The sequence below is a fragment of the Ursus arctos genome, unplaced genomic scaffold (assembly GCF_023065955.2).
Source record: "Ursus arctos isolate Adak ecotype North America unplaced genomic scaffold, UrsArc2.0 scaffold_11, whole genome shotgun sequence".
Lineage (NCBI taxonomy): Eukaryota > Metazoa > Chordata > Mammalia > Carnivora > Ursidae > Ursus > Ursus arctos.
Window position 1 is genome coordinate 5,139,830 of NW_026622775.1, and position 15,566 is coordinate 5,155,395.

At 35.9% G+C, this 15,566-nt stretch overlaps 1 protein-coding gene across 7 annotated transcripts in view; it reads left to right on the forward strand.

Annotated features, from left to right (window-relative positions):
• SEC24B (SEC24 homolog B, COPII coat complex component) overlaps window positions 1-15,566 on the forward strand; it is an 84,748-nt gene that overhangs the window by 40,398 nt on the left and 28,784 nt on the right. For all 7 annotated transcript variants that reach the window (XM_026499171.4, XM_057310002.1, XM_057310001.1 and 4 more), the window contains 2 exons: window positions 8,135-8,215; window positions 10,809-11,026. In XM_026499171.4, coding sequence (XP_026354956.2) covers window positions 8,135-8,215; window positions 10,809-11,026 — 299 coding nt within the window. The remainder of the gene's footprint in view (window positions 1-8,134; window positions 8,216-10,808; window positions 11,027-15,566) is intronic.

The following is a 15,566-nucleotide window of genomic DNA, read 5'->3' on the forward strand; positions in this document are numbered from 1 at the left end:
TCTGATTGTGGTATGTGGTTATTGCTACTAATGGGTCATTATTCTGAGGCCCTGTATTATTATTATTATTTAACATATATATTATTCAGATCCTCTCATGATCCTTATTTTGCGCATTCAAAAATGTACTATTTTGTATTATATATATATAATATATATATATAATACAAAAATGTATTTTTGTATATTATTTGTCAGCCTAACTTTTGCCCTCTTTTTTGATTACTATTTTTTAAATTCCAGTGTACTTAACTAAATTACTGTCATTTTTATTCTGCTTGTAATTAGGTGCAGTTTTTGAAAAATCTGTTTCCTTAGACTGAAAAAAAATTGGGAAATCAAAAAAATTAAGCATTTATGGCTTTTCTCCTATTGTCTTGTTTAATTACTTTTTTCTTGAATATATTACAGATTAAAAATTTCTGAGTTTTTTCTTTAAGGTTTTATTTAAACTCCAGTGTAATATTAGTTTCAGGTGCACAATATAGTGATTCAGCACTTCCATACAACACCCAGGGCTATCACAACAACTGCCCTCCTAAATCCCTATCACCTATGTCACCCTTCCCCCCACCCACCTCCCCTCTGGTAACCATTAGTCTGTTCTCTATATAAAGAGTCTGTTTCTTGGTTTGCACCCCTCTCTCTTTTTTTCCCTTTGCTCATTTGTTTTGTTTCTTAAAGTCCACATGTGAGTGAAATCTTAGGGTATTTGTCTTTCTCTGACTTATTTCACTTAGCATAATACCCTCTAGTTCCATCCATGTCATTGCAAATGGCAAGATTTAATTCTTTTTTATGGCTGAGTAATATTCCATCGTGTGTGTGTGTGTGTGTGTGTGTGTGTGTGTGTGTGTATGTATATACTACCTCTTCTTTATCCATTCATCAGTCGATAGATACTTGGGCTGTTTCCATAATTTGGCTATTGTAGATAATGCTGCTATAAACATCGGGGTGCATGGGTCCCTTTGCATTAGTATTTCTGTATCCTTTGGGTAAATACCTAGTAGTGTAATTGCTGGATCATAGGGTAGTTCCAATTTTAACTTTTTGTTGAACCTCCATACTGTTTTCCAGAGTGGCTACACCAGAAAAATTTCTGAGTTCTTAGCTCAGTGGCATTTAGATTTTAATAATACCTGACATTTTTGAGCACTTAGTATGTGCCAGTTGCAACACTAAAGAGCTAATGGGTTTTTGTGTCAATTTTTCTAGGTTCAAATCCTGACCTTGACACTTACTAGCTTTGTGACAATTTTCTTAAACTCATTGAGTCTCAGTTTACTCATCTGTAAAATGGGAATAATAATAGTAATAATTACGTATGGTTATTTTGAGGATTGAAAGTATTCTTTGTAAAGAGCTTAGAACGTGTCTGGCAAATCAAAAAGATTAACAGTCATTAACATTGAGATTATGTTCTTACTGCAGTTTATTCTTTTCAATAATCCTGTAAACCAGAGATAATTGGCTCCATTTTACAGAGTTGACTATGATGTGAACAAGCTAGCTAAGTACTATTTGTCTCTGGTCCCACAACTGCTAAGTAGCAGAGTAGAAGGTGAAACTGGTATCTCTCTTATCTGCACAAAGGTGTGAAAAGGAAGGAGTCCCTGTTTCCTATTGAGAACACAAAGCACTGGAGTATGAGGAAACTAAAGGGCATGTGGCAGTAATCACTACTGTATTACTTACATATTGTCTTCCTCCTGCCTTTTTTTATTACGCAACAAAATATTAAGACTGCACCATGGACATTTTTACTAGAATCCTGTGTTCTCAATTCATGGTTTGTTAAAAAAAAAAATGCATATATTTGTTGATTGCAAATTAAAGACATGTTCTGAATGGGAAAGAAAATGTAGCTTTTAAATGAATTTAATTTTATTTTTTAAAACCCTGCTCAGTTACAATAATTTTTTCATGTGTCAAGAGGTAAAAGAAAGTGGCTCAAATTGTTGTGGGGACTACATATAAGGATTTATATCAAGTAGAAATTTAGAGTGCTCTAGTTTTTAAACATTTCAGGGGTATTTATTCCCTATATTCGTGGGACTTTTGTGTGTTTAGTTTATATGGAATTGTTCTCCACTTTTGAAAAAATTTATTGAACAATAATGAAATATTAATGAGTAGGTGCAGAAATCATTCGTATTCCTCATTATAGTTATGGTGTAGATTTTGTACTAGGGATATCTTATATTTTGTTAGAAGCTACTAAAAGTTCGGAATTGTTGGAGAATAACCTTAAAGGAAGCTTGAACAAGTAGCAAGCTATCAGGTTCCCATATGATTGTATCTTAAATTCTGCTCTTTAAGTTTCTTCAGTCACAGGTATTCACTCCTTCAGTTGTTAGTGCGAGAGTGGACCTGCAGTTAGTTTTAGGTCCCGTACTGCAGACAGATACTGTCATACTTGTTGTAGTAAGGACTACTGACTTGAAAGTGGGAGTGAAAGGAAATAAGGAGTGAAATAAAAATTGAGAAGTGAAGTGATATGAAAGGGGGGAAAGAACACAAAGACTAATTCAGACTTCGGACTTTATCAGCCCTGTTCCTGGAAAACACGGTCGGCGAATGTTCTGCTACCTGCTAAACAAACTCTCAGGCACTTTTCCTCTGAGGGATTTTCATGTTAGGAAGAGGCGAGAGGACAACAGGTAGCTTTCTCACATGGCTCTGGGAATGTGACAGCCTGGTGCTGTGTTTTGTCGGTGCGAGTGGAATAAAACTTCTGATTTTTCATAACAAGTTTTAAGGTCATAGTCAGTTTTTGTTTGACTTTCACACAGGTTAATAGTAATTAATCAGCTCCAGGTACTACGTCAGAGATAATGATATGTTTCTGGTTTGCCTTGGGTATTTTAAAAGGTAATGTTGTATTTTGACACAGAACAAATTAAGTCGACTCCTGTAGATAGCAAGACAATGTTGGCCTACTTAGGTCTAACTTCCAAAGAGAATTTTTTTTTAATCGATTATATAATACAGTATTATCAACTATAATACTATGCTATACATTAGATTTCTCAAACTTATTCATCTTACAACTAGAAGATTGTACTCTTTGACCAGTATCTCTCCCTTTTCCCTACCCCTCAAAAGAGAATCCTTTAAAGGGTTCAAATCTATCTTTCCCTTTAATTGATGTAGTATTTTATTATTTTAACAAGTAAATATCTTTCAGCTGAATTCAGTACGTATGTATTTTTTAAATTTTATAAATTGAACACATGTCCTGGGTCTCTGAAGGATATAAAAGGATATTCATGCCACAAAAAAAGTGTTTGAGGGTTTCCAGTGTTCATTTACATTAAAAAGAAAATGTGATACCTGTTACCTGACAGTTAGCTTATAAACATGCTATGCATATGTATGTATGATTGCGGTAGCTGGAAACTCCCAACTTTCTGTATAGTGAGAGGGGGCAGAGTATTAGGGCTACAGTGGAAGGAGATTTGGTACCAGCATCTAGAGTTAGAACTCGAAAGGTACTTTCAAATAGAAATAGTATTCAAGTGGTAATTAGATGTCTAGGCTAGCCCCAAATCTATTAACTGAAATACTAAACATTTCAAAATGCTCTTTTTTTTTTTCTCCAGCCATGGCAAATGTATAGTATTTAATCAGTAATACAGATTATGTGTTTTATAAGTACCTGCAAACTGGACCTATCTAAGGTTTAAGAATGAGGACAAGTCCCTACGCTAGCTATTCATTTGAGTAAAGCCAGCTTGTTACGGAGAAAGCGGTATTTTGCTTGGTGTCGTGGTTCCAGAGATTAACACAGTAGCATAGCCTCCTCCATATACTCATAATATGATGGGGAAGCATATGTGATTACGGTGTATCTTGAAAAGTACATTAATTAAGGAGTGAGAAAATGTCCTGACATAGAAGAGGAAATGATTTTCCATGGGTATATCAGAAAGGTTTTATGGAGGATTTGAAATTTGAAGGATGAGTATGAATTTGCCATGTGGAGGAACAGAATCTCGGTTAGTGAACCAGTATCTACAGTGCAGAATTGGAAGAAAGATGGTATGTTGGGTGCAGAATGAGATCAGTGTGATTGCATCATAAGGTAAAAGGGAAAACGGTGTAGGAATAGGAGAGAAGTAGAGGTGAAGAGGGCAAGTAGACGCCACATTTTGAAGTTCCTTATGATACCACAAGGCGCTTAGACTTTGTTTTGTAAGATGGTAGGGGAATAATGAAATCAAATATTAACTTGTAGAATGTATCTCTTAAAAAAATACTGCTTTGACTTGTGTTGGTAGTGATATCGTGGCCTAATTAGAATTAATAAGTTTTAGGAAAGCTTAAGGTGTTTAGTTCAGTGGTTCATCTGGATTTAAAACTTTCGTCATGGCTTGCTATTTTAACAAGTTGAAAATAGAGGTTTGCATTGGTTCTTCCTAAGGTGAATTTTAAAGGAAGCTAGCAGGTTTTAAATTATTTAATAAATAAAGCAGAATATTACTCTTTAAAAAATTTATTCATTTGAGAGAGAGGATGAGGGGGAGCAGCAGAGGGAGAGGGAGAGAGAGAGAATCTCCAGCAGACTCCCCACTGAGCATGGAGCCCGACACAGGGCTTGACCCCAGGATCCTGAGATCATGACCTGAGCTGAAATCAAGAGTCAAATGCTCAACCTACTGAGTTACCCAGGCAGCTGAAAACAATATATCTACAAAATTAATACTTTAAATCTTTAAAATAATTTGATATGTATAAGCAACCTTTTAAATTTGTTTCAAGAATAATTATTTCTTGATATTTACATTTAAAAGTTTTTCTTGATCAGAGAAAATGCTATGTATTTTTTAAATAATAGCTTTATTGAAATACTGTAAAATTTACTCATTTCAGTTGTACTATTTGGCAGTTTTTACCATAGTAACAAAGTTCTGCAACCATCGCTATGTAATACCAAAACATTTTGATCACCCCCAAGTAGAAACTTCATACCTTTTAGCAGTCACTTCCTGTTCTTACCCTCCTCCGTGGGTACATCCGCACAGCTCTAGGCAACCACTCATCTACTTTTCGCCTCTAGATTTTCTGAGCATTTCATATAAAAGGATCATATAATAATGTGGATTTTTGTGACTGGCTTCTTTCTCTTAGCATAATGTGTTCAAGGTTCGTCCACGTTGTGGCATATATCAATACTTTGTTCCTTTTTATTGCTGAATAATACTCAGTTGTGTAGCTATATCACATTTTATTTATCCTAAGTTGACAGACATTTGGGTTGTTTCCAGTTTTTGGCCATATGAATAATGCTGCTATTAACGTTCACGTACAGTTCTTTGTGGAGGTTTGTGTTCTCATTTCTTTTGAGTGGAATTGCCAGGTCATTAGTTAACTCTGTGTTTAACCTTTTGAGAAACCACCGAACGTTTTCCAACATGACTGCACCCAATTACTGTCTCACGAAGTTTCCAGTTTCTCTGTATTCTTGGTATTATCTGTCTTTTCAATTATAACCACTCTGGTGGGTTGCCGTGGCATCTCACTGTGGCTCTGATTCCCATTGCCTTAGTGGCTGATGATGTTGAGCATCTGTCATGTATTTATTGGCTATTTGTTTATTTTCTTTGGAGAAGTGTCTGTTTAAGTCCTCTACCTATTTTTAATTTGGTTATTTATCTTTTTATGATTGAGTTGTAAGAATTCTTTTTACATTCTGGATACTGGACCCTTATCAGGTGTATGATTTGCCAATATATTTTCCCATTCTGTGGGTCGTTTCTTCTTTCTTGATGTTTGGAGCATAAAAGTTTTTCATTTTCATAAAATCCAACTTACTCTTTTCTTCTTGTTGCTTGTGCCTTTGGTGTCCAATTTAAGAATCCTTTGCCAGGGGCGCCTGGGTGGCACGGCGGTTAAGCGTCTGCCTTCGGCTCAGGGCGTGATCCTGGCGATCTGGGATCGAGCCCCACATCAGGCTCTTCTGCTATGAGCCTGCTTCTTCCTCTCCCACTCCCCCTGCTTGTGTTCCCTCTCTCGCTGGCTGTCTCTATCTCTGTCGAATAAATAAATAAAATCTTAAAAAAAAAAAAAAAAAAGAATCCTTTGCCAGTCCACGGTCACGAAGATTTACTCCTATATTCTCAGATTTTTGGTGCTTACGTTTATGTCTGTGACCCACTTTGAGTTAATTTTGTTGTAGGGTGTAAAGAACGGGTCTAACTTTATTTTGCTTCATGTGGCTGTCTTGTTGAAAAGAATATTCTTTCCCCGTTCATGTTGTCTTAACGTATGGTTTCGAGGTGAAATTCCCGTAACGTGAGATGAGCCATTTTAAAGTGTGTAATTCAGTGTCATCTAACAGTACAACCACCACCTCCGTCCGGTTTTATCGTTTTGGTTGTTGTGCAGGCACCACTTCTGTCTAGTTCTAACTTGGAGAAAGTACTGAACCAGGCAGAACTAAACATTTTCATCATCCCAAAAGGAAACTCTGTTTTTGTTAAGGAGTAACTTCCCATTTCCCCTCCTCTCAGCCCTAGCAACCACCAGTCTACTTTCTATCTCTGTAGACTTAACTCATTCTGGATATTTCATACAAATAGAATCGTAATTGTGACCTTTTGTGTCTGGCCCCTTTCACTTAGCATATTTTCAAGGATCATTCACATTGTGACATGTATCAGTTCCCCATTCCTGTGTAAAGTTGAATAATACCCCATTGTAGAGATAGGCCACATTTTGTTTATCCATTCATCTGTTGATAAATATTTAAGTTTTAGTGTATTTTGGGGGAGACTTACTAAATAAAGATTTTATTTTATTTTTATTGAAGTATAGTTAATATACAATGCTATATTTATTTCAGGTGTGCAGCATAGTGACCTGACAATTCTATACATTACTCAGTGCTCAGCACAATAAGTGTGGTCACCATGGGTTGCCATATAGAGTTATTACAGTGTTATCAACTATATTCCCTATGCTGTACTTTATCTCCATGACTGATTTATCTGATAACTGGAAATTTGTACCTCTTATTCCCTTTCACCTGTTTTACCCGTCCCCCTACCCGCCTACCCTCTGGCAACCCCCAGTTTGTTCTCTATAGTTAAGAGTCTGGTTTTTTTGTTCATTTGTTTCATTGTTTTTCAGATTCTACATATGGTAGAATAAAGAAAATCATATGACTATATGAAATCATATGGTCTTTATCTTTCTCTGACTTATTTCGCCTAGCATAATACCCTCTAGCTCCATCTGTGTCGTAGCACATGGCAAGATGTCCTTCTTTATGGCTGAGTGGTATTCGTGTGTGTGTGTATGAGAGAGAGAGAGACATCTGTACCCATTCATCTATCAGTGGACATTTGGGTTGCTTCTGTACCTTGGCTATTATAAATCATGCTGCAGTGAACATAGAGGTGCATGTATCTTTTCAAATTAGGGTTTTGGTTTTTGGGGGGTAAATATCCAGTAGTGGAATTACTGGGTTGTATGGAATTTTTTTTTTCTTTCACTTTTTGAGGAGCCTCCATACTGTTTTGCATAGTGGCTACACCAATTTACATTCCCACCAACAGTGCATGAGGGTTCTCTCCTTTACGTCCTGACCAACACCTGTTACTTCTTGTCTTTTTGATACTAGCTAGCCATTCTGACTGAGGCAAAGAAATGCTGAATAGCAGGCTAGGTAGCAGCCCAAGCTGGAGACTCCTAAGAAGGTTTCATTATAAAAGTCTTATAAAAGTCATTAAAATTCTGTTATCTTAAATATCCTAATACTGATAAAATGTATTTTATAGCTCGAGATTTGGTAAATGCAGTCTTGGTGTTATTCTAGTAACAATTCTGTCAATCTAACATTTATATTTATGTGTTCAACTCCTTTTAAAAGTTTGATACCTGTTTTCTAAGACACCTTCACTTGCGTTTGATTAAATTTTGTTCCACTTGTCAGCTCTGTATTCTCCTCACTCTTGTTAACGGAAATTTATATATGGTCTTTAAACGTCGTTAAACATCAGTTACTTTTAGTTTTACTAGAGTCAGGAAACTTTTAGTTCAGCAAAACCTCTTTTTCAAAATTGCCAGAGGCTACTCTACAATACATTGTCATTTTAAACTTAGTGGGTATTTTGGTTTTTCCTTTTAGGTGTTGACAGCTCATCCACCACGAGCAGTGCTTCTCCAATGCCCAACAGTTACGATGCCTTGGAAGGAGGCAGCTACCCAGGTAATTCGCCTTGTGCTTACTTGATGCTTACTTGAAAAATTACTGACCATCAGTTTTTTCCAAACATCAACGTATATTATACATAATTAGCAGGCTGTATTTTTAACAGAAAAAAGGGACATTTTCTGGTATTTCTCAGCCTTAATTCAATACTTTTAATTGTCATATAACAACTACAGATGTTTCTGGGAGGCCTAAGGAAATTTGTTATTTTATTTCCGTTATCATGCTCTTTATCTTTTTCCTCTTTCTAAAACATTTTTAATACTAAATAATTCTCCTCTTTCCCTTCTTTCTTATGCTGATAACTTCTTAAGTAAATTTTATATTTCTGTTCTCATGCTTAGGTTCTTGAATTCCTTCCAACTAGCCTCTGAATATAAATAGTCTTTGACTCTTTACTCCCCCTATGGCTCCTGGCTGCCTCACCAGGTAACTAGATTAACCAACTTGGGGGTAGATCTTGGAGGCATTACTTTTAACCTTATCTGGAAATAACTTTGATCATTATGTAGAAATAGGAGTGGTGGATAGTATTTTTTTAAAATGCAAACTGAAGTTTTAGAATTAGTAGTCATTTCATTGTAATATCTTAAACTGTGATCTTCCTTTTTTGTCTGTCTCTTATCACAGATAACCTGACAACCACATCTGACTGCTCTTTTTTTCTCAGTTTTTCTAATGATTTGAAACTTCAGAACTAGCAGAACAAGTAATTTTGCCCTTCTCTTTATTTCTTACCAGTTTGGTAATAATCCAGGATGGAGCTTAGTTGAAGTTGGCGTATGCTGGATTTAACATACTATCTTGCTATCACTATCCTATGAATCGGTAGAAAACTTTCATCTTCTCAACTTAGTATAAAGTTCCCTTTTAATATTTCAAGAATACTTCAATAAGCTACTCAGTCTTTTGTGGTTAAGGATTTTTTTCCCCTAGGGATGTATGTTTGTGTAAGAAATTGTGGACCATTCCAAAGCAATCGTTATTATCAAAATATGGTAGAAGGGTTAATTCACTAAAAGGTGAATACTACATGTAGAATCACTATATTGTACACCTGAAACTAATATAACACGTATGTTAACTGTACTGGAATTTTAAAAAAATTTTAAAAAGATGAATTTACTGTACCTATATAGTATTTCATGAACTTCAAATTAACCTAAAAACAAACAAGCAAACAAACAAACAAATCAACCTGAAGTGAAATGCTGAATGTGGTAGTTAAAAAATCCTGGCTTTGGAGTTCAACCTTACTTTGTCCATATTCATTTCATCAGCAAATCATAATCTTACTAGGAACTGTGCTGACCTAAGTGAGTGACCTGGGACAAGTTTTCTACTATTTATACTGCACCAGAATTAAAGATGTGAACATCGGTAGCAGTAGGATTAAGTGAATTGAAAGTACTGTGTGTCAGGTGCTAGGGTAGGACTTAGGACTATAGAAATCTATGTCCAGTATGTCATAAGGAAGGGGAGAAGTTTTAGACCTTTCCTAAGGAAGGGGAGAAGAAGTTTTAGACCTCCACATTTATGACTCCAGGTTTTTACATCTTATGCTGATGACTGTTACCGTGTTAAGAGACCTTTCTACTCACATTCCCATCACTGTGAGGAACGGTAAGCAGGATATGACACTACGTTGAACCTCTTGTCCTATTAAGAAATCTGAGAGGTTACCAGAAAGTGAGTAAGTCAGCCCCTGCCTAATAAACACAAGATGATAGAAGAATGTCTGGGAACATATCTTCAAAATGAGAGCCAATAGATACTGTCAGTAGAAAGATAGGATTCTTAAAGAATCTTTTAAAAATTTTATTAAGTCACATGCTTTTAAGAGCATATTTTTTGCAGAGTCTGGTTGCTGGTGAAGAATGTCATTTTTATATGAAAAATAGATTGAAATTCATATATTATGTAGTTTGACTTTAAAATAAGACTAACAGTATAGCAACATGTTAACAGTGGTATGTGTAATAGAGTAATTTTTAGGGTTTCTTTTGATTTCTGTGCTTGATGATTAAACTTTCTACAGTTTTTTCTCAGTTTTAATCAGTTTTTTTTTAAGATTTTATTTATTTATTTGAGAGAGAGAGAGAGCGCACAAGCAGTTAGAGCAGCAGGCAGAGGGAGAAGGAGAAGCAGGCTCCCCTCTGAGCAAGGAGCCCAATATGGGGCTCGATCCCAGGACCCTGGGATCATGACTTGAGCTGAAGGCAAATGCTTAACCGACTGAGCCACCCAGGTGCCCCTAGTTTTTTGTTTTAAATTTAAATAAAGAAAGAACATTTATTAAATTTTATTTGGCATCTATTACATACCAGATATTGTTTTAGAAGCTGGACACAATCCTGTACACTGTCTTTCATACTCTCACAGTTTTGCCTCTGCAATAATACGGACTTCCAGCTGAGTGAAGGGGGCAAAGGGTTCATGATTCTATTCCCTGTACTTCTGTGGATATTTGCAATTTCTCATAATAAAAAGTTTAAAAAAGGAAAATGGCAAAGATTATGGCTTGCCCAGGAGCCAACTCTTTATAGAGTCCTGATTTCCAGTGTTAACAGCATGTTTTTTCCTTTGTTAGATATGCTTTCCTCATCAGCAAGCAGTCCTGCTCCTGATCCTGCTCCTGAACCCGACCCCGCTCCAGCTCCTTCTGCTCCTCAGCCTTCAAAAATGGCTAAGCCGTTTGGGTATGGTTATCCAACTCTTCAGCCTGGTTACCAGAATGCTACAGCACCACTTAACTCTGGAGTACCGCCCAGTAGCCCAGGGTATTCTGGATTCCAGCCATATGCTCAAGTATGTATAAAGACATTGCAGGTCTAAAATTGTGAAACTATTATCAATTCTCACAAATCCCTGGTGATTGAAATGGATCGTGGTTGCAAATACAGATAAGCAGAGATCAAGCATACATAGATTTTGGTTCCAGTTTTTGTGTGTGTATGTGTGTGTATACATAGATATAAAAGGAAATAGAAATATCAAATCTTTAAGGAAGTTAAATCTGGATAAAGATATCAGCTGTGATTTTTCTGTCCTTTGTTGTATTTTTATTTTTTAGAGTCTTGTGGGTATTAATTTTATACTCAGGAAATCAAATGTTACTTTTTTTTTTAAGATTTTATTTATTTATTTGACAGAGAGACAGCCAGCGAGAGAGGGAACACAAGCAGGGGGAGTGGGAGAGGAAGAAGCAGGCTCCCAGCAGAGGAGCCTGATGTGGGGCTCGATCCCGGAACACCGGGATCACGCCCTGATCCCAAGGCAGACGCTTAAGGACTATACCACCCAGGCGCCCCCAAATGTTACGTTTTTTAAAAGTCTGTATTACTAAGCTTTTTCCTCAAAAAAAAAAAAAAAAAAAAGACATGTTATAAATGTGGTTTGGAATTTTGGTTCCAACTCTTAGATCAAAGAAGTGTTCATGATAGGACAGTTAACTGAAAGTGGTAACAGCCGCCACACACATAAATGCTGATCAGTAGTTACATTTCTTATTAACTACTGCTGTGACCCATTCTGATATGACCTGTTCTGGAGTCACTTTTTAAGTGCCATATCAATTTAATAATACAGAATAGTAAGTATCTTACATTTATATTTATTAAGAATGTAAAATAAGGAAACAATTGAAATGGTAAAACATTCTACTTATAATGAAAAACTGCTCTTAGACTAACCTTATAGAAATTTCATCTTATGATACACTAAGAATGAAGATTGGAGGGACATAGGAAAATCATGTTTCTGGAATTTAATCTTAGTATGAAGGCACAAAAGGAAGAAGGAAACTGGGAAACGCACTGGAGAAATACGGTTGCTTAGAATAGATTTTTCTGCCTTCCATTTTGTTAGTTTCTTTATGACTTTATTCATCCAGATGAAACAGTTTTTAAGTCATTATTTTCTGACTCTTGTGCTTTAGGGAAATTACTTTTGGGGGTCGTAATATATAATGTATTTCTGCATTTTAATGAGAAGAAAACCAAGGTCAAAGAAAGGATCTGGTTCTTGGAGGAAGTTTCAGGCAAGGAAAAGAAATTGTAGTGGTAATGCACAAGGACAGAGGAAAAGGTTCTGGGACCATTTCTGCAAATAAACTTCTACTGGAATAGAGCCTCACGCATGCTTTTATATATTATCAACGACAACTTTTGCCCCGCGGTGGTAGAGTTGAGGAGCTGCAAAAGAGACGTGTGGCTCTTAAAGCTTTAAAATATTTACTGCCTGGCCCTCTACAGAGAAAGTTTGCTGACCTTTGAAATAGTAGAATGGAAAGTATTGTTGTTCTTTTTTTTTTTTTAAAGATGTTATTTATATTATTTGAGAGAGAGAGGGAAAGTACAGAGGGAGAGTGGGAAGCAGACTCCCTGCTCGTCAGAGAGCCCCATGTGGGGCTGGATCCCAGGACCCTGAGATCGTGACCCAAACCAAAGGCAGCTGCTTAACTGACTGAGTCACCCAGGTGCCCAAAAGTATTGTTCTTTTTCCATTTTATTTGGAAGGTTATTTTGGAAAAGTTAGGAGATTGTCCTTGAAATAAAAGTAAAAACTAATATCTATTAGATTTTAAAAATAACTTCATTCTATTCTTCTGTAATCTCAATCCTTTTTATACCCTAGCTCTGGTGCAAGGATCACAGGAGTTTGAACGAAGGACACAGAGGCAGACTAAAAAGTAACTGATTATTAACCACAAGAGAAATGAGCATCATATAGCAAAAGCTTTAGACTGTATACTGTTAGGGATCATTCACTTCCACTTTTCCTTTTTTTATAACTTTTTATTGAAATATAATCTGTATTATATTTATGTACAGTTATATAAGTCAACATCATACCGTTTGATACCTTTCTACAAATTGAACACATATAACCAACAGCCAGAGCCCTTTCTCATGCCTTTTCTAGTCACAAACCCCCAAACAAGAGTTGGCAACTGTCTTGACTTCAAATACCACACATTAATTTTGCCTGTTTTTAATAATAGCTGTGTATTTCTTGCCTAGGCTCTTTGGCTCGACATTATGCTTACTGTGTGCTTATAGTTCATTCATTTTCATGGTTGCATGTACTCCGTTATGTGAATATACAGTTTATTTATTTGTTCTACTGTTGACAGGCCTCTGGGTAAGTTTGCGGCATGGGCTGTTATGAATAGTGCAGCTGTGAATATTTCTGTTCCTGTCTTTTCAATGAATGTATGTATTAAGGAGTGGAATTGCTGGGTCATGGAGTATCCTTACTTCAGCAGCTAATGCCAAACAGTTTTCCAAAGCAGGTGTCCTAACTTATACCTCCATTGGCAGTGTATGCAAGTGCCAGTTACTGCACATCCTTGTCAACGCTTGGAGTTTGGCTTCTTTATAATAGTGCCTTCCTTTCATGATGTAAGTGAAGAATTTGAGACTCAGTTAAGTGAAGTCGTCTGTCCAAGACCAGGCTTAGTTCGAGAATACAAGTCTTTACAGTTCAGAATTAAGCACTTCTTTGCCTTTCTTTAAGTGACTTGTGCAGAAGAAAACCAAAGTCATACTTGATATATGTATCTAAGGAAGATTACAAAGCAGCAATTTGTTTTTGTTTAATCTGAATTTAAAATAGTTTTTTGGGTATTAGTTTTGGGTCAGTGAAGAATAATTATTTAAACACACAGCTAGGATGTACATTTAAATTCTTACCTATCTACTAAAAAAAGATTATAGATTTTAATCTAATATTAGCAAGCTGATTTTAAAAGAAGCCGTTTAGAGGTGACTTTTTATATGCCTTTCTGGTCCCACAATTATGGCCAGAGGGATATCAGGGTCACCAAGAATAATTTGGAGGTTGCCAAGGACTTGTTTTAAAGTGTTTTCAAATCTGACCAAGAACTCTGAAATTGCAGGGGAGGGGGAATTAAAAAAATAAAAGAAGCCATTTATTTTTGAAGTCCTAGTTAGGATAAGAATAGCTTACTTTAGCTTTAAGCAACCTTTTATAATGAAATTGAAATGCCTTTAAATGTTGTACTTAGTATAACCCAGTGAGAGGGTTCTGAACTCTTAAGGGCTTTCTTTGTTTTTATTCATTTGAAATGACCTTTATTAAGAAGTAGAGAACCCCAATAATTGGCTTTTGAGGAAGAAAAATTAAAATTTGTTTTTCAACCCTGAAAAACGGGAGAAAGTTGATGTTTAAAGAAATGAAAATTAGGGGCGACTGGGCGTCTACCTCTTGGTTTCGCTTCAGGTCATGATCTCAGGCTTGCCTGTGGCAGGCTCCGCGCTCAGCAGGGGGTCTGCTTCTCCTCTCCCTCTCAAATAAATAAGCAAGTCTTTAAAAAATGAAAATTAAATGAAAATTTAAAAAAAAATGAAAATTAAAATTAGAAAAATATTTTAGTGAATATATGAAAAGCCAGATGTAATGCTTTATAGTGCTTTTTTTTGAGTCAAAAGTCTTTTTATTTTTTATTCTTATATTTTTTAAGTTTCTATTTTAATCACCCAGTGCTCTTCACAACAAGTAAATTCCTTAATCCCCATCATGTATATCACCCATCCCCCCACCCATCTCCCTTCTGGTAACCATCAGTTTGTTCTCTATGGTTATGAGTCTGTTTCTTGATTTGTCTCTCTCTTTTTTCTCCCCTTTGTTCATTTGCTTTGTTTCTTAAATTCCACATATAAGTGGAATCATGTGGCATTTGCCTTTCTCTGGCATATTTCATTTGGCATCGATGAACACTTGGACTGCTTCCGTATCTTGCCTATTGTAAATAATATATATATAGTGCTTTTTTTTTTTAACAACAACAAAAGATGTGATCAATTGTAGAAAATTGCAGATAAGCAAAAAGAGGAAAATAAATACTAAGCAATAGTCCCACCATCAAAATGTAAACAGCAACACTTGGAGTCTGTTCTTCCAAGGTTCTTGCTGTATATTTTTGGGGAAAAGCCAGTAAAGAAACTAGTCATCCTAATGGCTTAAACAAACAAAAGAAGTTGATGAGTAGGGATATTGTTTTAGAAACTTTTATTCCTTTAATGGCATAAGACAAAACCTTTTTAGATATCTTTCATCTGATAGGACCATGTTTTATAATCAACCAGTCTATTGTTGTTGGGCATAATTGTCAAAATCAACATTTATACACACACACATGTACAGACTTTAATGCATTTATCTGATTATTTCCTTACATGAAATTTCTTCAGGTGGAATTACTGAATCAAAGCACCTAATTTTACAAGACTTGAGAATTTCTATTTATTCATTCAGTAAAAACTTACTGAGTTCCTAGTATGTGACAGCACTACTCTAGGCACTGAGGGATAAAAGAGGAGCCTAA